General features: G+C 45.0%; 1 protein-coding gene across 1 annotated transcript in view; it reads right to left on the bottom strand.

Annotated features, from left to right (window-relative positions):
• LOC112253641 (PH and SEC7 domain-containing protein 1) overlaps positions 1-22,890 on the bottom strand; it is a 73,840-nt gene extending 50,950 nt beyond the window's left edge. The window contains exons 1-3 of the mRNA XM_042323310.1: positions 22,721-22,890; positions 1,758-4,438; positions 1,494-1,605 (exon numbers count right to left, since the gene is read on the bottom strand). Of these exons, the coding sequence (XP_042179244.1) occupies positions 1,494-1,605; positions 1,758-4,244 (2,599 nt within the window). The 5' untranslated portion in view covers positions 4,245-4,438; positions 22,721-22,890. The remainder of the gene's footprint in view (positions 1-1,493; positions 1,606-1,757; positions 4,439-22,720) is intronic.
• Between the last annotated feature and the right edge of the window lie 2,242 nt (positions 22,891-25,132).

The raw sequence follows: 25,132 nt of genomic DNA, 5'->3' as shown, positions 1-25,132 counted from the left end.
CTGTCTTTCAAAGATAATTCGTAAAAATCCAAATAACTTCACAGATCTTCATTGTAAAGGGTTTAAACACTGAACAAACATGGGAAACAATGAACCATAAACAATTAATGAACATGCACCTATGGAACGATCATTAATACACTAACAGAGTACAGACGGTAGGCAATTAAGGTCACAGTTATGAAAACGTAGGACACCAAAGAGGCCTTTCTACTGACTCTGAAAAACACCAAAGGAAAGATACCCAGGGTCCCTGCTCATCTGCGTTGACGTGCCTTAGGCATCCTGCAAGGAGGCATGAGCAATGCAGACGTGGCCGGGCAATAAAATTGCAATGTCCGTACTGTGAGACGCCTAAGACAGCGCCACAGGGAGACAGGACGGACAGCTGATCATCCTCGCAGTGGCAGACCACGTGTAACACCTGCACAGGATCAGTACATCCGAACATCACACCTGCGGGACAGGATGGCAACAACAACTGCCTGAGTTACACCAGGAACGCACAATCCCTCCATCAGTGCTCAGACTGTCCGCAATAGGCTGAGAGAGGCTGGACTGTGGTCTTGTAGGCCTGTTGCAAGGCAGGTCCTCACCAGACATCACCGGCAACAACGTCGCCTATGGGCACAAACCCGAGTCGCGGTTTTGTCTCACCGGGGGTGAAGGTCAGATTTGTGTTTATCGTCAAAGGAATGAGCGTTACACCGAGGCCTGTACAATGGAGCGGGATCGATTTGGAGGTGGAGGGTCCGTCATGGTTTGGGGCGATGTGTCACAGCATCATTGGACTGAGGTTGTTGTCACTGCAGGCAATCTAAATGCTGTGCGTTACAGGGAAGACATACACCTCCCTCATGTGGTACCCTTCCTGCAGGCTCATCCTGACATGACCCTCCAGCATGACAATGCCACCAGCTATACTGCTCGTTCTGTGGGTGATTTCCTGCAAGACAGGAATGTCAGTGTTCTGCCATGTCCAGCGAAGAGCCCGGATCTCAATCCCATTGAGCACGTCTGGGACCTGTTGGATCGGAGGGTGAGGGCTAGGGCCATTTCCCATAGAAATGTCCGGGAACTTGCAGGTGCCTTGGTGGAAGTGTGGGGTAACATCTCACAGCAAGAACTGGCAATTCTGGTGCAGTCCATGAGGAAGAGATGCACTGCAGTACTTAATGCAGCTGGTGGCCACACCAGATACTGACTGTTACTTTTTTAAATATAAAAAGAAAAAAACTTTTGATGACCCCCCCTTTGTTCCGGGACAAATTATTCAATTTCTGTTAGTCACAGGTCTGTGGACCTTGTTCAGTTTATGTCTCAGTTGTTGAATCTTGTTATGTTCATACAAATATTTACACATGTTAAGTTTGCTGAAAGTAAATGCAGGTGACAGTGCGAGGATGTTTCTTTTTTTGCTGAGTTTATATGGTAAATACCACCTTCCCACTTGGCTATGAACGCAGCATTAGATCTCTTTCAGGACCACCCACCTTTAGAATCATGGCTGTCCTCTATGGGCTGTCCAAACAGGAACTCCCATTTGGCACGGGCAATCTTCTGGGAGTGCAAGGATGGGCCCAGCACAGAGGATCCGCTTTCCGACTACAACACAACAGACAATGAGAATGATTGAGTAGGTGATATATAAGGTATAATGTACACTTGTAAACAGTCACACACACACACACACACACACACACACACACACACACACACACACACACACACACACACACACACACACACACACACACCTGCATCCCAGATGCTGTCTCTTCAGTGTCATTGCTCTTCTGGCTGGACTGGCTGGATGTCTCTGGAGAGAGACAGTCCCGTTCTGGCTGAGTGCTCTCCCCCAGACTGCCTGTCACTCCACTGGAGCTTTGGGAGGACCCCAGTGCCCCACTATGGTCCTGGGTCTCCCCCCTCTGTTCCCTGTTTACTCCATGTTTATACCCCTGATACCCCAACACAGCTGCACCATTACTTCTCTGCTGCAGCTCCTCCTTGGTCACCACATACACTTCATCACCATCAGCAGTCGGACTCTCACTATAGGACTCCTCCCTGTCCGCAACGGACCCATTCTCCCTCCACTGCTGCATCCTGGAGCTCCAGCTCTCTGGCGGCTCCATGTCAAGTCCTATAATCAGGCGCCTGCTGCTCTCCGGGTTGTCCCTCGGACCCCCTCTGTCGAAGCGGGTGTCATACGGTCTCCTCTCCAGGCTGGGGGAGCCTCGGTCTCCCATGTACTGCGGGGGCTGGTGGCGGTGCAGGGTGGGGCTGTCTTTCGTCAGCAGCTCAGCTCTCTGCAGCCTTGGGTCTATGATAGGATTGTGGGATGCTACCACCAGGTGCAGCGTAGCTGGCATAGCAGGGGAGGAGGTTCCCTTCTGCAGTAGGAGGGGGGAGGCTTGCCCCTGTCCTTGACCTGGTCTAGACTCTCTGGAGTGGGGTCCAGCTCTAAGAAACTCCTTGTCTGTCCACCTATGGTCCTGTAAGTGTGTGTGAGTGTTAGCTTCAGGGTGGGGCTGTGCTGGAGAACCCTGGCCCTGGAGGGTGGCGTAGGGTTGAGACTCCCTGGAGATGTAGCCAGACTTGGGGCTCTCTGACCTGGTGGAGTTAGCCTGTGACAGAGTGGGGGAGGGAGTCCCCCTGTCCATGAAGATAGTGGACAGCTTGGTTGCGTCCTCCGCCAGCTTACGGGCGATGTGAGGGCTAGTGGCTGGGGAGTTACTTCTTCTGTCACTCGTCTGGTTCAATCCCTCTCCCAGCTTGCTGTCATTTGACTGACCTGACTGTTTGGAGTTGACCTTGTTTGGTAAGCAGGGGCTATCGCTAGGAGTGCGGTGGCTGGTGTGGCTGCTAGCCCTCTGGTCGCAAGAGGTTGGGGTGCTGGTAATCATGCTTGCTGGTATTTCATGCTGAATTGCAGTGGGCCTGCCTGCAGGTAATGGTGGGCGAAACTTGGAAGACAACCTTGGGCTCTCGTCCCCAAACTTGCAGGCCAACCTGGGGCTGTGGTCCCCACATTTTGAGGACAGCCTGGGGCTCTCGTCCCCCAGCCACAGCCTGTGGTTCTGGACACCATGGTGGCAGCTAACACTGGAAGGGGACATGGTGAAGTTGTAGTAGGACTGCCTGGCTTGAACAGAGAGCTGGTGAGAAGCTGGGCTTCTGGGGAGGCCATTCAAACCACGGTTCCTGTCAGAGTCTATGAGGTGTGCATTGATTGGCAGCGTTTTGGAACCCCTAGGCAGGACCGGGGACCCACCCCAGGACTGGCAGCGGGGCTGCTGCTGGTAGTACCGAGGCAGGCTGGGGCTTCTGTCTGGGCTGTAGGCCGCCAGTCTGCGCCTCAGTTCCGGGGAGCCAAATTCCTCCATGGCCCTGTAGGTGGCCTCTCTGGCCACAGTGTCCAGAGTGGCCCTGCGGAGGCAGGGGGAGCTCCTGGGGGACCTGCCCGAGGTGGGACAGGACAGTTTGGGGCTGGAGCTCCCGGAGCTATCCGACCACACAGGGTCACTGAGCCTCTTCCTAAGGTGGGCAGGCATATACCCCTCCTCCACACCTCTACTGAAAGGGTTCTCAAGTACACTTGGGCACACAGCACTGCGGGGGCTGTCCACAGACTTAATGCTGGCTTTCTCTATGTAGCTAAAGCTGACCACAGAGCACTTGCCCTCGTCTCCCACACCAGAGCCATCGTAGGACCTGCGCCCACTGGTTGGAGTCGAGGGGGACGTTATTCTCCCAGAGGAGGCAGGGGATAGGGGCACCCTCCTGTGGTAGTGCTCAATGTCTGAGGAGCGGGCGAGCACCAGACTGTCATGCTGCAGCCCATTGGGTGCAGGCTGGAGATTGGAGAGCAGCTGACCAATCCCCTCATAAGGCAGACGCTGCTCGTGGTGTGTGGGCGGTCCGGAGTTGTCCGGTAGGTCCAGCTGGAAACTGACAGATTGTCTGGAGGAGGACTTGGAGGTGAGGCTGGGACTGCTGCCCCCATCTTTATGCAACACCCCTGGGGACATGGAGGCTGGGCTGGGGGTGGAGGTGGATGGGCAAGTGCAGGTACAGGTAGAGGTGGAGGTAGAGTGGCTGGGGGTGCACTGGGACCGAGGTAGGATGTCAGGTACTTGGAGCACTAGTGGGTGCATCCCCTCCACACCACCTTCCAGCTCCTTCCCTGGGACAGACCTCACCTCCACATACAGGTGCAGGATCTTGCCTGACTTAGACATGGTCCCCACACTGGCCTCAGTGGAGCCTTCTGTCTAATTTTTGTATTTTTTTGGTCTTTGATAGTACTAGTGCTCTTATCCTAAACCTCCTAACCCCAAATGAAACTAAATGGGTCCATTTGGTGAGGGTTAGTAAGCTGGAGGATGATCGGCAGGCATCTTTGCCATGCTGCAATGCTCAGCTTCTTTTCAGTCTGCCAAAGATAAAGAAAAAAAGAGTCAATAATATATTAGGACCATTTAGAAAAAAGACAATAAAACAAACAAACAAACTGACACAGAAGGATATTCAGAATCCATGGTTGAATGTGTGTGTGTGTGTGTGTGTGGTGTGTATTTTTTGTTTGTGTGTGTTCACCTAAGTTTGTCTCGGAGGAGCCGAATGTGTGTTATGTTATATAAAAAACCTCTGATCCGATCATTTGCATAACCTGGGAGGTGATTCGGTCATGCCATTGTCTACCAGAATCACCACATGACTCCATGGTCTAGGTGCTTTCCCCTGACCCCCTGGGCAGGTGACTGTAGGCAACACAGACATCAGAAACAGCTACTCCCAGTCATTTTGGGTGAGGCTCAAGGTTGGTACCTCTGAACCTACTATCATGGTTAGCAGGATCAGGTCCTGCTGTATCGTTACCAACCAGTGGAGCACAATTGTGCATAGAGCAATGCTGGAGAAAGTGCATGCATAGAGTACTCACGTCCTGTAACTGACTAATTGATTAAAAACTCATCAACCACAGCCCTGTCAACACTTAACACATACAGTCGTGGCTAAAAGTTTTGAGAAGAACACAAATATTAATTTTCACAAAGTCTGCTGCCTCAGTTTGTATGATAGCAATTTGCATATACTCCAGAATGTTATGAAGAGTGATCAGATGAATTGCAATTAATTGCAAAAGTTCCTCTTTGCCAAATTCCCTCTTTCCCTCATTTCCACTGCATTTCAGCCCTGCCACAAAAGGACCAGCTGACATCACGTCAGTGATTCTCTCGTTAACACAGGTGTGAGTGTTGACGAGGACAAGGCTGGAGATCACTCTGTCATGCTGATTGAGTTCAAATAACAGACTGGAAGCTTCAAAAGGAGGGTGGTGCTTGGAATCATTGTTCTTCCTCTGTCAACCATGGTTACCTGCAAGGAAACATGTGCCGTCATCATTGCTTTGCACAAAAAGGGCTTCACAGGCAAGGATATTGCACCTAGGGGCCTCCCGGGTGGCGCAGTGGTTAAGGGCGCCAGCCAGCTGTGCCATCAGAGTCCCTGGGTTCGCGCCCAGGCTCTGACGTAACCGGCCGCGACCGGGAGGTCCGTGGGGCAACACACAATTGGCCTAGCATCGTCCGGGTTAGGGAGGGCTTGGTCGATAGGGATGTCCTTGTCTCATCGCGCACCAGCGACTCCTGTGGCGGGCCGGGCGCAGTGCGCGCTAACCAAGGTTGCCAGGTGCACGGTGTATCCTCCGACACATTGGTGCGGCTGGCTTCCGGGTTGGATGCGCGCTGTGTTAAGAAGCAGTGCGGCTGGTTGGGTTGTGTATCGGAGGACGCATGACTTTCAACCTTCGTCTCTCCCGAGCCGGTGTATCCTCCGACACATTGGTGCGGCTGGCTTCCGGGTTGGATGCGCGCTGTGTTAAGAAGCAGTGCTGGTTGGGTTGTGTATCGGAGGACGCATGACTTTGGTTAGCGCGCCTCCGATACACAACGGACGCATGACTTTCAACCTTCGTCTCTCCCGTACAGGCTCGGGGGAGACGAAGGTTGAAAGTCATGCGTCCTCCGATACACAACCCAGCGATGAGACAAGATACCACGAAATTGGGGAGAAAAAGGGGTAAAATTCAAAAAATAAATAAAAGATTGCACCTAAATCAACCATTTATCGGATCATCAAGAACTTCAATTGTTGTGAAGAAAGAAAGTCCAGCAAGCGTCTCCTAAAGTTGATACAGCTGCGGTATCTTGCACCACCAGTACAGAGCTTGCTCAGGAATGGCAGCAGGCAGATGTGAGTGCATCTGCATGCACAGTGAGGCAAAGAATTTTGGAGGATGGCCTGGTGTCAAGAAGGGCAGTGTCGTGTCTTTACTATCATTAACTGAAGACTTATAGTTTTTATCAAAGATTCTCTGTAATTAGTATTACGCGATCAACTGATTAATCATGTAACTAATTAACTAGGAAGTTGGGACCAAGGAAAAATATTCAGATTATAAGGTTATAATTTCCTAATATAACCTTTAAGATATTTTCATATCTGATGCATAGTCTTCTGATTATTTACTCTACCTCACGTTAGTCTCATTCCAAACGTCGTAAATTGTTGGTTATCTGCACGAACCAAGTCTTCACTATGAGTCCTCCATACATCAATTGTCTTAAATCATTTATTTATTACTAACTACGTAATTCACAGAAATGCATAAACAAACAAACAAGGTAAATGTGGTTACATGAAATGAGAATGTGCCCTAGTGGGCTAAACCGGCATGGCGGCTTGTTAGACAAAAGGGGAAGTGGGGGTCGAGTAAGAAGTCACTACAGAGTGATAATTATAACAATTGAAATGCTAATCCTTTACACATGAACGCTCACTCATTCGGGAACAATTGCAATCAATATATATATTTACGCTCAGTGTCTCGTCTTGATCGCTGGTGAAAAGTTTGTGTCTTTTGTAGAATTGTCCGTCTCTCTCCTTCTCTCTCTTGGTTGTGGTTAGAGGGGATAGTTCAGAGTGACATTCGTTATAGATGGATGTTTCGGCGGATGTCGTTCTTCGCGTTCAATGATACAGAATTCCTAGCTGCAGACTAGTAATTAATATCGAAGACTTGTTCTTATTCTGTCGGTATTTTTATTTTTTATATACCTTTATTTAACTAGGCAAGTCAGTTAAGAACACATTCTTATTTTCAATGACAGCCTAGGAACGGTGGGTTATAACTGCCTCGTTCAGGGGCAGAACGACAGATTTTCACATTGTCGGCTCGGGGATCCAATCTTGTAACCTTACAGTTAACTAGTCCAACGCAATAACGACCTGCCTCTTGTTGCACTCCACAAGGAGACTGCCTGTTACATGAATGCAGTAAGCCAAGGTAAGTTGCTAGCTAGCATTAAACTTATCTTATAAAAAAAACATTTAATCAATCATAATCACTAGTTAACTACACATGGTTGATGAAATTACTAGATATTATCTAGGGTGTCCTGCGTTGCATATAATCTGACTGCGCATACAAGTATCTAAGTATCTGACTGAGCGGCGGTAGGCAGAAGCAGGCGCGTAAACATTCATTCAAACAGCACTTTTGTGCGTTTTGCCAGCAGCTCTTCGTTGTGCGTCAAGCATTGCGCTGTTTATGACTTCAAGCCTATCAACTCCCGAGGTGAGGCTGGTGTAACCGAAGTGAAATGGCTAGCTAGTTAGCGCGCGCTAATAGCTTTTCAAACATCACTCGCACTGAGCCTTCTAGTAGTTGTCCCCCTTGCTCTGCATGGGTAACGCTGCTTTGATGGTGGCTGTTGTCGTTGTGTTGCTGGTTCGAGCCCAGGGAGGAGCGAGGAGAGGGACGGAAGCTATACTGTTACACTGGCAATACTAAAGTGCCTATAAGAACATCCAATAGTCAAAGGTATATGAAATACAAATGGTATAGAGGGAAATAGTCCTATAATTCCTATAATAACTACAACCTAAAACTTCTTACCTGGGAATATTGAAGACTCATGTTAAAATTAACCAACAGCTTTCATATGTTCTCATGTTCTGAGCAAGGAACTGAAACGTTAGCTTTCTTACATGGCACATATTGCACTTTTACTTTCTTCTCCAACACTTTGTTTTTGCATTATTTAAACCAAATTGAACATGTTTCATTATTTATTTGAGGCTAAACTGATTTTATTGATGTATTATATTAAGTTAAAATAAGTGACGATGCAGGGGCTGATCATGACTATCCGAAATCCCAGGAAAAAGCAGGGTTGTGTTATGACTCTCCTGGGAAAGTGCCAGGCATGGTAGAGGGCAGTCACACATATACGCCTCACACACCCATAACTGCACAGTCACTGCAGAGACACACTAAAGCACAGGGAAGGGAAGGGAGGGATCCTGTCCAGTAGTTGTAAACAAGTATATCATCTAACCTACCCTTGGCCTGTACTGTGTCCAACAACCTTTATAAAGAGAAGGGAAAAATATTTATTAGTGATTCAACACAGCAGCCTCTGGTCTCACACTGTAGAAAATGTAATGAAATGTCAAGGTGACAGCAGATTGTAAATTACACAGAGAGATCCACATTGACGCACACACTCGTACAAACACGTACTCCGATAGGGGCGTTCTGAGAAGATGTCTGTGACAAATGCATGGCCTTTGTGATTACGAACCTGTTGAATTGACTGCAGTTAGTCTACGTGACCATCTTACTAATCATATTCCCCAGCACCATTTACCCTCATCTTTTGGCCTGAGCCTCCCTGTGTAGTTTCATTTTCAGCCCTGTACAGTAGGTATAATAAAGTATTCACCCACCCTTGGATATTTTTCACATTTTGAACACGTTACAGAGTGGGATTGAAATATACTTTTTTTTTCAAAATTGAGCCACACAAAATACTCCATAAAGTCAGAGAGAAAAGTCCTGTGGAGAATCCTGAACATGCAACCAAACGTAGCAGGGTCATACACTAACCTGAGGACAGGAAGAATAAACCTGTTTCACTCTCTGAACAACAGCACAGAGAGGGCTGCATTTCAGGAAAGCAGGTAGGGCCCTCCACAGTGCCAAATATTAAACTACAGTATGTACCATAAGTATTCCCGCCCTTGGACTTTTTTCACATTTTATGCATTACAAAGTGGGATTGAAATAGCTTGATCTGCACAAAATACTGTATAATGTCAAAGTGAAAAGAAAATTCTACAAATGAATCGGGGGAAAAAATGAATCAACAAAAATATAGTCGTGGCATAAGTATTTCTCTTTGTTTAGGCAAGCCTAAATTAGTTCTGGAGTACAATTTTGCTTAACAAATTACATATAAATTACATGGACTCACTTGGTGTAAAATAATATGGGTTGACATTATTGAATGGCTACCCCTTCATCTTTCACCCATACTGTACATCTGTAAGGTCCCTCAGTCAAGCAGATTCAACAAAACATACCAGGGAGCTTTCTGAAAGTATCCTAAAGAAGAGAATTGATTAGTAGATGGTAACAATAACACATCAGATATTTAATATATATTTAAGTATAGTTGCAACCCCCCCCCATGTCTCTGATCACTACTTTGTTTCCTCCAACCCTACTCACTCAATCCTATCCTCTCTTCTTTCTGCTAAGTCCTTCTCCCTCCAGTCTCCTGACTGTCTATTTGACCCTACTCTTCTCCCTTTCTGCATTCTTTGACTCTCACAGTCCCCTTTCCTTCCAGCTGGCCCAACCTTCACCTCCTGCTCCGTGGCCGAGTGTCTCACTGCATGAACAGAACAGGGCTGCGGGCAGCTAAGTGGAAATGGAGGAAAAATAAACTTCCGGAGGATCTATCATGCTTTCGCTCCCTCCTCTCTACCTCTATACCGGCTGCTAAAGCCGCTTTAAATATTTTTTATTTTTTTAAATATTTATTATTTGTTTGACTCTATATACAAAATGTATACATATTAACAAAATCCACTTTCTATCACTCAAAATGTCAAGCTTCTGCCTCCAACCCTGGGAAATGCCTCCACTTTCTCGTCCCTCCTTAATCCTCCTCTCCCTCCCTGTGGGTGACTTTGTCAAGCACTTTAATTTTTTTGTTAAAAAGGTGGACGGCATCTGCTCCTCATTCACTCAGCCTACCGAGTCCACTGATCCCACTCACACAGAACAACCCTGTGACTTGGGATGTCCGGCCGCCCGACAACCTGCCCACTTGAACCCATCCCTCCTCCTGACCATCTGGAGACCTTCTCCCATTCCTCACTTCCCTCATCAACTCATCCCTGACCACTGCCTGCTTCCCCTCTGACTACAGACCGGTATCCATTCTTTATTTTCTTTCCAAAACACTTGTGCATGCAGTCTCTGACCAACTCTCTCTCTATCTCTCAGAACAATCTTCTTGACCCTAACCTGTCAGGTTTCAAGGTGGCTCACTCAACTGAGACCACTCTCCTCTGCGTCACAGAGGCTCTCTGCTCTGCCAAAGCGGACTTGCTTTCCTCTGTTCCTCCTAGATCTATCTGCTGCCTTTTACACTGTGAACCATCAGACCCTCCTCTCCATTCTCTCAGGGTTGGGCATCTCAGGCTCTGCACACTCCTGGATTGCATCCTCCCTGGCAGGTCGCTCCTACCAGGTGTTATGGAGAGGATCTGTGTCTGCATCATCTCACTCTCGCTCCCACAGGGCTTGGTTCTAGGCCCTCTCCTCTTTACACAAAGTCACTCATCTCTGTCATATCCTCACATGGTTTCTCTTATCATTGCTATGCGGTTGACACTCAACTACTCTTCCACCCCCTGACCCTGGACAACACCCTGTCGTTCTCCGCAAACATCAAAGCAATGACTCACTCCTGCAGGTTCATGCTCTACAACATTCATAGAGTACGATCTTTCCTCACACAGGAAGAGGCGCAGGTCCTAATCCAAGCTCTTGTCAGCTCCTGTCTAGACTACTGCAACTCTCTGTTGGCTGGGCTCCCTGCTTGTGCCATCAAACCCCTGCAACTTATCCAGAATGCCACAGCCCGCCTGGTTTTCAACCTTCCTAAGTTCATCCATGTCATCCCGCTTCTCCGCACACTCCACTGGCTTCCAGTCGAAGCTTGTATCATCTTCAAGACCTACGGAGCAGCAAGGGGAACTGCCCCTCCTTACCTTCAGGCTATGCTCAAAGCCTACACCCGAGCACTCCATTCCGCCACCTCTGGTTTCTCGGCAGTTCCCACTCAGCCTAGTCAAAGTTCTTATCTGTCCTGGTACCCCAACGGTGGAACAAACTTCCCCCAGAAAGTCAGGACAGGAAGTCCCTGCCCATCTTTTGAAATCATCAGAAACCTTACCTCTTTGATGAGTATCTTAAATAACGCTCACAGCACCCTCAATTTATTTCAATCCCACTTTCTAACGCAACAAAATGTGGAAAACAATCCAAGGGGGTGAATATTTATGATACCCACTGTACAGCATTGCTGTTTGAGTCCACAACACATACAGTAGTTCACCTCAGCTATCCCTACACACTGGTCAATCATGACTAGTAAGGTTGTGTGTTAACTACAGAACACACAGAGGAGCGTTGAAGAGTCGAGTCACAAGACAAGTTGTAACACTATCTGTGAATGCCAAGGTAACTGACAACAACCTGAAATGGACACCTACTTGTGTAATAGAATGCTGGGTGACAGTTTTACAAAAGCACCAAAAAGGGGGGTGCTAAAAAAATTTTTTTTTAAAGAGTTCAGTACAAATAACATCTGGTTGGCTTTCCCCGAGACGTTTTGTTGTCCTTATATGCATGTAAAAATGAATACTACATAGATACAGAAATAAGCAAACTATAGATGTAGTGTACCGAATTACACAACAAGGTTAAATACCTGTTCTTAAGACAGGGGACAGGACCCGTGCTTACGTCATTGAATACAAAGTAGTCAGGAGGCAGGAGTCAGACGTGAACAAATGAAGGAAAGGCCACTCTAGGCCACTGTATAAATAGTTAATTGGGCCCGTATGAAGTGGAATAAATCCAGGGCCCAGTTTTTCAAAAGTTATCCATCTGGATTTCACTGAGGACATCAACCAGACTGCTGGAGACTATTACAACCATGAGACTTTAAAAATATACATATGGCTTTCAAAAAATATATATATATCACAGACATCAATCTCCCCTGGTGACCAGGTGGAGGAGAATTTGAGGGAGATTTTATTAATACATTTTTTAAAAATGTAAATACACTTGCTCCTTAATCATGATGGCTCAAAAATAATTTCTGGTTGTCTTGGTTTTTCACAGACTAGCAACTAAGTAGACAATAACATTTTAAAAAACATATCTGTCAATTCTAGTCAATTAAAAAAAACAGTTGACACAAAAGTTTTTGTAAAACAAAGAGACCAATAGACATTCATATTAATAACATCACACAGCCACATGTTGAACTGGTTGTTGAAAAAGGCACACTGCGTAGAATACAACCTCATAATAGCACATTCAAGGATCAACATGTGTCCCCCCCTTCTCTTCCTTCTTTCTCACACACCCTGATAAGCAGGGCAGTTAGGCAGACTTTTTCTGTACTCTGCCTAATAGGATTCCCCCCCACCTCCTCCATTGCTGTTCAAATCTAATAAAATGTTATTTGTCACATGCTTCGTAAACAAACAGGTGTAGACTAACAGTAAGTAAGCATTTCCCTGTCAGTCTACACCGGTTGTTTACGAAGCATGTGATGAATAATTTGATTTGACTTGATTTGTTCAATCCACAGGCACACATACACTGCACACAGAGTCCCACTATAACACCAATCTCTCTTACCTCAGACTCCTCCCCATCTTGCTAACAGCATCCCCTGAGTGGCAGCAACAAAGGCTGGGACTGACTCCTTCCTCCCTCTCTCCTTTCTCCTCTTCACCACCTCTAAACTCACAGTGGCTGTCCGCTTTGCCAGCTCATCCATACTGGATTTACACCTCCCACACTACTCAGATTGTGCTCCTCCCTCCCTCCCTCCTCTTCCTCCTTCTCCTCCTCCTCTAGACTCCCTAAGTCCAATGGAGTGCTGTCTTCCACCTCCTGCCACTCATGGTGCTTTATCCCTCCCTCCAGGAAGAGTTCTCGACCAATCAGATCCCTTGATCCAGTGCCGTCTTACCGGCCCAACGGCTAGTGGTGTGAAGTAGTTTGTTTAGCACTAACAGATGGCCGAAGACAGTGCAGCTTATAGTTCCTGTGGAGGTAACAAGGTCAGACAGGACTGGCGCGCCAGGATAAAGAGACTAATTTGAAGAGGCTAATTTGAGTCGTAGAGTCCGGGGTAAAAGTTGTGATCCTCTGAGGAACTACAAAGATAGACAAATCCGGGGCGTCAGGTTCACACGCTCACCCTCGGACAGTGTTTTTCTATCCCTCTGATAACCCTACTAGCAGTCGCTCTAGGTATCAACACTGACTGGCTGGCTGTAGCATGGTCTCTACAATTGTATGTAATACATTCTGTCAATCACGTTTGATGACAGATAAACAGCAGAGCAGAGACCATGTAAGTTATTATGTGCTCACTGCCACGTGGAAGTGAGAGCTTAACAAATGGCACCCCACTGTATTGTGCCAGTCCTACCCCTCCCAGACTGCCACCCCGCCTCACTCTCTATTTTCTGTGGCTTGGCTGCAATCAGAAGTGAATTTCCACACAACTTCCCCAGTCAATCTTCTCCTGGCTGGTGTCTGGTCCTTCCAGACAAGAACGAGGGGAAAGGAAATGCAGACCTCTCTGGATTGGTCTTTCCAGACAGACAGCTTAACCCGACAGACAACGCAAAAAACAAAATCCAGACTGGGAAAACAAGCTTTACTAATGGTGATCTTTAGAGACTTAATAAGTCTTTGTGAAGCTGTAAATGGTGCTGTGGCTTCGCTGAAGTGAATGTGTGACTGGATTGACTTCACTTGGCTGACACCAAGTGGGATTCAGAGTCTCCTCAGACCCAAACACAATGTCCGATTTCAAAACAATGGAGCCTATAAAACAGCTGAGACAGATTCACGTGAGACCGATTCAATTTCATGTCACAAGACTGACCCTGAAGTCAATTGTATGTAGCTATATCCTAATCTTTTGACACATCAGCAGCTGAGCATATAAGCAGATCAATTCCATGTACAGTGTGGAACAATCAACCCCTTACTCACCAAGATGCTTATCACCAACAGTCAATTGTTAAGGGGGATTCCTGCGTTATGAACATTACATTTGCATGCAAAAATCTAAACAACTTTAATGTCTCACAGAATTGACAAAAAAATGTTGAAATGAAACATTTTTTATTTTTATTTTATTTCACCTTTATTTAACCAGGTAGGCAAGTTGAGAACAAGTTCTCATTTACAACTGTGACCTGACCAAGATAAAGCAAAGCAGTTCAACACATACAACGACACAGTTACACATGGAGTAAAACAAACATACAGTCAATAATACAGTATAAACAAGTCTATATACGATGTGAGCAAATGAGGTGAGATAAGGGAGGAAAATGCAAAAAAAGGCCATGGTGGCAAAGTAAATACAATATAGCAAGTAAAACACTGGAATGGTAGATTTGCAGTGGAAGAATGTGCAAAGTAGAAATAAAAATAATGGGGTGCAAAGGAGCAAAATAAATAAATTAAATAAATAAATACAGTAGGGAAAGAGGTGGTTGTTTGGGCTAAATTATAGGTGGGCTATGTACAGGTGCAGTAATCTGTGAGCTGCTCTGACAGTTGGTGTTTAAAGCTAGAGAGGGAGATAAGTGTTTCCAGTTTCAGAGATTTTTATAATTCGTTCCAGTCATTGGCAGCAGAGAACTGGAAGGAGAGGCGGCCAAAGAAAGAATTGGTTTTGGGGGTGACCAGAGAGATATACCTGCTGGAGCGCATGCTACAGGTGGGTGATACTATGGTGACCAGCGAGCTGAGATAAGGGGGGACTTTACCTAGCAGGGTCTTGTAGATGACATGGAGCCAGTGGGTTTGGCGACGAGTATGAAGCGAGGGCCAGCCAACGAGAGCGTACGGGTCGCAATGGTGGGTAGTATATGGGGCTTTGGTGGCAAAACAGATTGCACTGTGATAGACTGCATCCAATTTGTTGAGTAGGGTATTGGAGGCTATTTTGTAAATGACATTGCCGAAGTCGAGGATTGGTAGGATGGTCAGTTTTACAAGGGTATGTTTGGCAGCATGAGTGAAGGATGCTTTGTTGCGAAATAGGAAGCCAATTCTAGATTTAACTTTGGATTGGAGATGTTTGATGTGGGTCTGGAAGGAGAGTTTACAGTCTAACCAGACACCTAGGTATTTGTAGTTGTCCACGTATTCTAAGTCAGAGCCGTCCAGAGTAGTGATGTTGGACAGGCGGGCAGGTGCAGGCAGCGATCGGTTGAAGAGCATGCATTTAGTTTTACTTGTATTTAAGAGCAATTGGAGGCCATGGAAGGAGAGTTGTATGGCATTGAGGCTTGCCTGGAGGGTTGTTAACAGTGTCCAAAGAAGGGCCAGCAGTATACAGAATGGTGTCATCTGCATAGAGGTGGATCAGAGACTCACCAGCAGCAAGAGCGAAATCATTGATGTATACAGAGAAGAGAGTCGGCCATTTGACAAGTGTGTCTATAGTACCCCTTCGAGGGAGTGTATACCCCAAAAAGCTGACTTCTAAATATTGGTTTGTTGGAGAAATAATGCAAATAAGATGCGTTATGGATGTTACATGAAATGGAAAAGCTTATTGGGGAGACTGAATATATTATTATAAGTCTGAGTTTGTAAGTCTTAGGTCAAAACATGACTAGGCATTTCAAAGGAAAGGTTTGGCTGACCACAAAAACTATTATTTTGAAAAGATTGTCATTTCAATGATTACTTTCGATTAAAAAAACTACCGTTATGGATATTACACCCTCCGTTATGGACGTTACAGAGTCTGAAATAGACATTAACATTTTAAAGATGTCTTGGTCAAAATCTAATACAAAATAGATGTGTCATTTGGAATGTTTTTAAAATGTCAGAAAAAAGGCATAGTACATTAGGATTGCATAATTACAGGTAGTCTGAATAGGATACAAGGCCAGACACCACAACCGAATAGGTCATATATACAGTAGCAGTAAAAAGTTTGGACACAACTACTCATTCAAGGGTTTTTCTTTATTTTTACTATTTTCTACATTGTAGAATAATAGTGAAGACATCCAAACTATGAAATAACACACATGGAATCATGTAGTATCTAAAAACATGTTAAACAAATAAAATATTATTTTAGATTTTAGATTCTTCAAAGTAACCTCCCTTTGCCTTGACAGCTTTGCACACACTTTTCCTTCCCCCTGTGGTCCAACTCATCCCAAACCATCTCAATTGGGTTGAGGTCGGGTGATTGTGGAGGCCAGGTCATCTGATGAAGCACCATCACTCCCCTCCAAACCAGATGGGAGGGCATATTGTTGCAGAATGCTGTGGTACCCATGCTGGTTAAGTGTGCCTTGAATTCTAAATAAATCACAGACAGAGTCTCCAGCAAATCACCCCCACACCTCCTCTTCCATGCTTCACGGTGGGAACCACACATGCAGAGATCATTCGTTCACCTACTCTGCGTCTCACAAAGACACAGCAGTTGGAACCAAAAATCTCCAATTTGGACTCATCAGACCAAAGGACAGATTTCCACTGGTCTAATGTCCATCACTCATGTTTCTTGGCCCAGGCAAGTCTCTTCTTATTGGTGTCCTTTAGTAGTGGGTTCTTTGCAGAAATTCGACCATGAAGGCCTAACTCATGCAGTCTCCTCTGAACAGTTGCTGTTGAGATGTGTCTGTTACCTGAAATCTGTGAAGCATTTATTTGGACTACAATCTGAGGTGCATTGAACTCTAATGAAATGATCCTCTGCAGCAGAGGTAACTCTGGGTCTTCGTTTCCTGTGGCGGTCCTCATGAGAGCCAGTTTCAGTTTCAAGTTTTCCGAATTGACTGACCTTCATGTCTTACAGTAATGATGGACTGTCATTTCTCTTTGCTCTTTTCTGGACACTGGATTTATTCAGGGGCGGGGGCGCTTTCATTTGAAAAATACTGAGCCTGTTCTCATCTCTCTATCTAAAGAATAGTACTGTCATATATGAGAAATATTACCTAGAACACATCATTTTCACATCATATCAACATTTGCTTCAGTAAAACATCTGAAGAATACATCTCAGAACCGGCACAAACAATGTGGTGTATGCACAACATTCTGAAGCTAAGACATGATGCATCAATACCCATCACATCCACAACCGTTATGGATTACGGATATCATAACGCTGGAAAGGGGTACTGATAATGAAAAGAGAGAATGCAACCTTAGCTTTACAGAAAAAGTTGATGATCCGATGTAAGGTGCATGTTTTACAAAAACCTTTCCTAAAAAACATTATGGATGTCACATTGTCTGTCCCAGTTACCTCCCTCAAATTTGGTCTATAGACACTCAAATTTGGTCTGTAGACACCTGAATTTGGTCTGTATTGCTTCATTAATGTCTCATCTTCATAACTAATACTGGGGGATAGCTGTGAATGGAAAAACAAGCTCTGCGACACCGAAAGCTTTTTTCCCCCAGACTTGGACACATTGTCTGTAATGGTCCAAATTCATGCAATTTCCTACTTAAACTTTTCAAATAAAGCCTGAACTCCAGCATATAGACCAGGGTTCTCCAACCCTGTTCCCGGAGAGCTACCCTCCTGTCAGTTCACTCCAACCCCAGTTGTAACTAACCAGATACATGTGATCAAACTGCTAATAATTAGAATCAGGTGCACTAGATTAGGGTTGGAGTGAAAACCTACAGGAACAGTAGCTCTCCAGGAACAGGGTTGGAGAGGGCTGATATAGACCTTAAGGATAATTATGAACGTGGTATCATTTGGAAATGACTATCTTGATTTGTGGATGCTCAGGTTGACTTTCCCACGTTATCACCCTACACGGAATTACAGTCACATCCACTGACCATGCAAAGTGAGCCATTTCACCTGGGGACAGTTTAAAATCCCCATCATAGCTCAGATTCTAAGAAAAACATCACAGCATGTGAATGAAAACATTAACCACTGAATGCCCCTGCATTGTCTTCAGTCCAGCTATATTGCATCAGAATGTTTTATGGCCCTGAAATCCCACTTTATGCTCTGGCAGACAGATCGATGGCTCATATGCTTAACCAAGTGCCTTACACAGTCAGATCAATCTGGGCTGGAGAATGGCGCAATGCACTACCTCTGTTATTGGAGCAATCTATTCTCTGAGGAGATGCAGTGCCAAGCCAGGCTGCAGTGGGGAGCCTGCCTACTGGGCACACACTGGTTGAATCAACGTTGAAATACTGTATAATATTCACTGGAGGAATCAGAATTATATTGTCACCTGGAGGTGGCAGACTGAAGGTATTCAAAAAATGCCCCCCAATCCCTCTTTTAGAAATGTCCTTCCCTCCAAGACTCCACCCACTGGGCAACCACTGTTTGATCAATGTTGTTTTCATGTAATGTGTCCACATACATATTGTGACGTATTGTGACGTTGAAAAAGGCATCAACCGGTACTGTTTTCATCTAATTTCAACCAGCATTGTAAAAGAAAAAAGACGTGAACCCAACATATCAATCATTAATTTGTAGACCAACTGGACAATGAATTTTGAACGCAACCAAATATTAACATTTGAAGATGTATATTCTGCTTGGATAGACAATACACTGTATAATGTGAATAACATATATAAAATACAATATCCAAAGGTAAAAGAGATAGAGACGTGAAGGATTGATAGGATTGATATGCATTCACGGTAATACACTCGCAACCTGAATGGACCTGTGGACCGGCTTGTACATAAAGAATCATCCATTCAGGTTGCAAAGGCAAAAATATGTGTACTGTCTTAATAAAACCCCATTTCCCACCACCATTTTGGGAATTTCTGACAAATCAGGATCTTGCACACCGCGTTCTAGGCTTGAAAAACTTTGCAGACTGAATGAAGGATGCTTTATGTAAAAGCCGGTCCACAGGGGACACGAGTGTATTACCGGGAATGCACATCAAGCCTAGAAGACAGTGCAGATCTAGCGGCCACTATTGGCTGCCTAGGCTAGTTCGATAGCATGACGTTGAAACAATGATGCTGATTCAAACATACCATTTTAATATCAACATTGAAACAAGGTCAAATAAAATATATCTAATCACATCTAAAACTCAACATAATTTCAACCACCCAATCACTGAGTGTCCAAAACATTAGGAGCACCTTCGTAATATTGAGATGGACCCCCTTTTGCCCTCAAATCGTCAGGTTGGCTGGATGTCCTTTGGGTGGTGGACGACTCTTGATACACACGGGAAACTGTTGAGTGTGAAATACCCAGCAGCGTTGCAGTCTTTGACACACTCAAACCGGTGCGTCTGGCACCTACTACCCCGCTCCAAGGCATTTAAATATTTTTTCTTGCCCATTCACACAGACAATCCATGTCTCAATTGTCTCAATGCTTAAAAATTCTTCTTTAACCGGTCTTCTCCCCTTCATCTACACTGATTGAAATAAATGTAACAGGTGACATCAATAAGGGATCATAACGTCGCTTTCACCTGGATTTGCCTAGTCAGTCTGTCATAGAAAGAGCAGTTGTTCCTAATGTGTTATACACTCAGTACAAAACACATAGGATGAAAAAAAAGTTCAATGCAATTTCAACATATACAGTGGGGCAAAAAAGTATTTAGTCAGACACCAATTGTGCAAGTTCTCCCACTTAAAAATATGAGAGGCCTGTAATTTTCATCATAGGTACACTTCAACTATGACAGACAAAATGAGAAAAAAAAATCCAGAAAATCACATTGTAGGATTTTTAATGAATTCATTTGCAAATTATGGTGGAAAATAAGTATTTGGTCAATAACAAAAGTTTATCTCAATACTGTTATATACCCTTTGTTGGCAATGACAGAGGTCAAACGTTTTCTGTAAGTCTTCACAAGGTTTTCACACACTGTTGCTGGTATTTTGGCCCATTCCTCCATGCAGATCTCCTCTAGAGCAGTGATGTTTTGGGGCTGTTGCTGGGCAACACGGACTTTCAACTCCCTCCAAAGATTTTCTATGGGGTTGAGATCTGGAGACTGGCTAGGCCACTCCAGGACCTTGAAATGCTTCTTACGAAGCCACTCCTTCGTTGCCCGGGCGGTGTGTTTGGGATCATTGTCATGCTGAAAGACCCAGACACGTTTCATCTTCAATGCCCTTGCTGATGGAAGGAGGTTTTCACTCAAAATCTCACGATACATGGCCCCATTCATTATTTCCTTTACACGGATCAGTCGTCCTGGTCCCTTTGCAGAAAAACAGCCCCAAAGCCTGATGTTTCCACCCCCATGCTTCACAGTAGGTATGGTGTTCTTTGGATGCAACTCAGCATTCTTTGTCCTCCAAACACGACGAGTTGAGTTTTTACCAAAAAGTTCTATTTTGGTTTCATCTGACCATATGACATTCTTCCAATCTTCTTCTGGATCATCCAAATGCTCTCTAGCAAACTTCAGACGGGCCTGGACATGTACTGGCTTAAGCAGGGGGACACGTCTGGCACTGCAGGATTTGAGTCCCTGGCGGTGTAGTGTGTTACTGATGGTAGGCTTTGCTTTGGTCCCAGCTTTCTGCAGGTCATTCACTAGGTCCCCCGTGTGGTTCTGGTATTTTTGCTCACCGTTCTTGTGATCATTTTGACCCCACGGGGTGAGATCTTGCGTGGAGCCCCAGATCGAGGGAGATTATCAGTGGTCTTGTATGTCTTCCATTTCCTAATAATTGCTCCCACAGTTGATTTCTTCAAACCAAGCTGCTTACCTATTGCAGATTCAGTCTTCCCAGCCTGGTGCAGGTCTACAATTTTGTTTCTGGTGTCCTTTGACAGCTCTTTGGTCTTGGCCATAGTGGATTTTGGAGTGTGACTGTTTGAGGTTGTGGACAGGTGTCTGTTATACTGATAACAAGTTCAAACAGGTGCCATTAATACAGGTAACGAGTGGAGGACAGAGGAGCCTCTTAAAGAAGAAGTTACAGGTCTGTGAGAGCCAGAAATCTTGCTTGTTTGTAGGTGACCAAATACTTATTTTCCACCATAATTTGCAAATAAATTCATAAAAAATCATACAATGTGATTTTCTGGATTTTTTTTCTCATTTTGTCTGTCATGGTTGAAGTGTACCTATGAGGAAAATTACAGGCCTCTCTCATCTTTTTAAGTGGGAGAACTTGCACAATTGGTGGCTGACTAAATACTTTTTTGCCCCACTGTACATAGTTCTGATGATTATGTTGGAATTAGATTGATGTAACAACCTGTTAACTCAGGTTAAGTCAATGTATTTAAGTTTTACCTTAATCTCAAAAACAGTACTGGTTGATTCCACATTGACAAATTATGTTTAAAACACCATTGACTCAACCAGTGGGTGCCCAGTGGGTGGGGACATGGGGAAAGGGACATTTCTAAGAGGGGGAGTGAAGGTATTTTTTAAGGACTGCTGAAATATCATGGCCTCAGCATTAAAACTATGTCATAGGCTCCTGTGTGCCTGTCTGTCTGTCAGGCATGCACACTGCCCTAATCACCAGGCAGCATCTGCATAAATCATTATGGCCACACAGTGTGGGGGGTGTCAATGAATGAGAAGTGGACTCACTGGAGACAGAGCATCAGAGGAGAAAGAGGGTGGAATTGATGAGGTGGGATGTACAGTACAAGGAAGGACAGAGTGAGAAGAAAGTGTGTTTGTAAGAGAGAGAGCAAGAGAGAGACCCAGAAGTATTGTGCAACAGCCTTGCTGACTGAGTAGCACCTGGGCCAGGGGACTGAAGTCAGTGAAGTGCAGTTTATAGAATTTGTTTATGTTTTAATTTATTTAACTAGGCAAGTCATCGGATGTCATCCGATAGGCTGGAGGTAATGAACTAGGCCTACTGCCTCTAAAAAGGCTTGTCAGACACAGTGATTGGATATGTACTAAATAAGATACTCAAATCTTGTTTTTTGTGGTTTATGGACAGCAATGATACCAGGTCGCAGTTAGGGGCAACAGTTTGACATGGCAGAATAAATGTACGTGAATGTCTGTTGGACAGATCTGACACAAAGAAAGATGACTATGTTCAGTCTTGTTGAATGGGAAAATAATACTTCAGTAGGGAACAGGTGTTTGATTACCAAACATAAATCTGCATTGCCTATGGCTTGAGCAAAATCAAATAAACAGACCACTGAAAAAAAGTTTTGAATGGAGTTAGGCTATGTCAGATTTTAAGATACTCTAGGTCTGCAATTGGAATACTGTCATATCAATAGTTTACAAGTGAGCTCTGCACCTTACAATCTGTCCCAAACAACTAGCATCTGCCCTATGGTCACTGTTCTGCGACAGAACTGTAAAGTGATGTTGTTGGGTGAACTAGATCATAGAAGATGGAAATGATAGCTCTTGTGTTGAAGCCTATCTTAAAAAAAGAAAACAATAGGCTATTATAACTGGAACAATTCCCGGAGAGATATTTTCATTCATTAATGAAGAGTCGCATTGCTAGCCTACAATAACAAACCACACTGCAATCTTGTCACGGTTCATGAAGATAGTCACTTACCCCTGCTAATTATATAAGATGCAGCAGAACCCTGATAGAGCCGCCGAGTAGCCGTGTTCACATTCGCTGCTGGTTAACCCCTTTTTTTCTGCAATGAGTAGGTTGACGTAGTAACCTTGGTTGAAAAGCGGATTTCCATTCATAGCTAAATCGTTCTGAAACGGACAGCTCCTCTGATACACCCTCACTCCATGAAGAGCACGCCATGCGCGCCGCTCACGCACGCGCACCCTCCTAGCGCGAGCATCAACAGCTCTTCTCTCACAGAAGCGCGAGCTATTTACGCCTCCTCGAAGCCGTGTTTACAATACAATTTGCACTGAAAACGGACTTCTATATTAGCCTATCTAACAGACGGACCATATAGCACCCAGGGCTTACTACTGCTAGGCTAACTTGTGTCAAAAAGAACATAGTAGGCCAACTATTATAAGACAATAATGGATATTAGGCTGCTATCTCTTTACCTAGCAACCTACTGTACATGCCCATTCTTTTTCAACCATATACTCTACATGACCAAAAGTATGTGGACACCTGCTCGTCAAACATCTCATTCCTAAATCATGGGCATTAATATGGAATTAGTCCCCCCTTTGCTGCTATAACAGCCTCCATTCATCTGGGAAGGCTTTCCACTGTTGGAACATTGCTGTGGGGACTTGCTTTCATTCAGCCACAAGAGCTAAGTGAGGTCCCACTGATGTTGGGCGATTAGGCCTGGATGGCAGTCAGTGTTACAATTCATCCCAAAGGTGTTCGATGGAGTTGAGGTCAGGGCTATGTGCAGGCCAATCAAGTTCTTCAACACTGATCTCAACAAACCATTTCTGTATGGACCACAACTTGTGCATGGGGACATTGTCATTCTGAAACAGGAAAGGACCTCCCCGAACTGTTGCCACAAAGTTGGATGCACAGAATCGTCTAGAAAGTTGTGTGCTGTAGCATGAAGATTTCCCCTCACTGGAACTAAGGAGCCCAAACCATGAAAAACAGCTCCAGACCATTATTCCTCCTCCACCAAACATGACAGTTGGCACTATGCATTGAGGCAGTTAGCGTTCTTCTGGCTTCGTCCAAACCCAGATTTGCCAGTCAGACTGCCAGATGGTGACGCGTGATTCATCACTCCATATAACTTGTTTCCACTGCTCCAGAGTCCAATGGCGGAGAGCTTTACAACACCCCAGCTCACGCTTGGCATTGCGCATGGTGATCTTACATGCTGACCAGACCGGACACGTCTCGTGCACGAGCGTTGCAAAAGTAAATGTACACATACATGTTATTCATGACACTCTCAAGCGTCTGCGTAGCCAGGCGCTAAAATAGAACTTGGTTCAATTTGTGACACTCAACGCGGTGCAAGTCCTGCTTCTCCTCATTGTTTTTTAGGAGCCTATACCCACATGTCATCTCCTCATTGGTTTGTGGGAGCATATATCCACTTGGGTGACTGAAAGATAAACTGTGGTCCACACACCAGTCCAATTGGTTGTGGTAATGCACCTTAAAGTTGCCAACCGCCATATAAAGTCCAAAGAAGAAGAAGAAGCCTGAAGGAGGAGCGATTACTATAAACAAACTCAGTTGAGCATTTTATCTGTGGATTAATTGTCGGAGTAGAGGACCTTGTGCATTTCAGGTAAAATAACAACCCAACGTTTATATCCCAGGACAAATGAGCTAGCAACAGTAAGCTAGCTAGCCAAATTGCCATAAATGTTTAATGCTTTTCGACCTGTCCCCAAATTAATATAATTAGTTCAGAGTATGTTTTGATATTTCAACCTGCGTGTCCTGATCAGGTCTGGTGTGGGTGGACAAAATCACGCAGGCGTGCGGTCTGGTCAGCATGTTAGGCTTGTGTGCGGCTGCTCTGCCATGGAAACCCATTTCTTGAAGCTCCCGACGAACAGTTATTGTGCTGACTCTGCTTGTGCTGACATTGCATCCAGAGGCAGTTTGGAACTCGATAGTGAGTGTTGCAACCGAGGACAGACGATTTGTACGCGCTGCACGCTTCAGCACTCGGCAGTCCCGTTCTGTGAGTTTGTGTGGCCTACCACTTCGCGGCTGAGCCTTTGTTGATCTTAGACGTTTCCACTTCACAATAACAGCACTTACAGTTGACCGGGGCAGCTTTGGCAGGGCAGAAATTTGACAAACTGACTTGTTGGGAAGGTGGCATCCTAGGAAGTTGTCACGTTGAAAGTCACTGAGCTCTTCAGTAAGGCCATTCTACAGTCAATGTTTGTCTATGGAGATTGCATGGCTGTGTGCTCAATTTTATACACCTGTCAGCATCGGGTGTGGCTGAAATAGCCAAATCCACTCATTTGAAGGGGTGTCCACATACTTTTGTATATACCATGTATTATATAGTGTTTGAGGTGTGCAAAATCCACT

Source organism: Oncorhynchus tshawytscha, linkage group LG01, assembly GCF_018296145.1.
Source record: "Oncorhynchus tshawytscha isolate Ot180627B linkage group LG01, Otsh_v2.0, whole genome shotgun sequence".
Taxonomy (NCBI): domain Eukaryota; kingdom Metazoa; phylum Chordata; class Actinopteri; order Salmoniformes; family Salmonidae; genus Oncorhynchus; species Oncorhynchus tshawytscha.
Note: the sequence above shows the minus strand (reverse complement) of the source record. Positions and strands in the feature narration are given on the sequence as shown.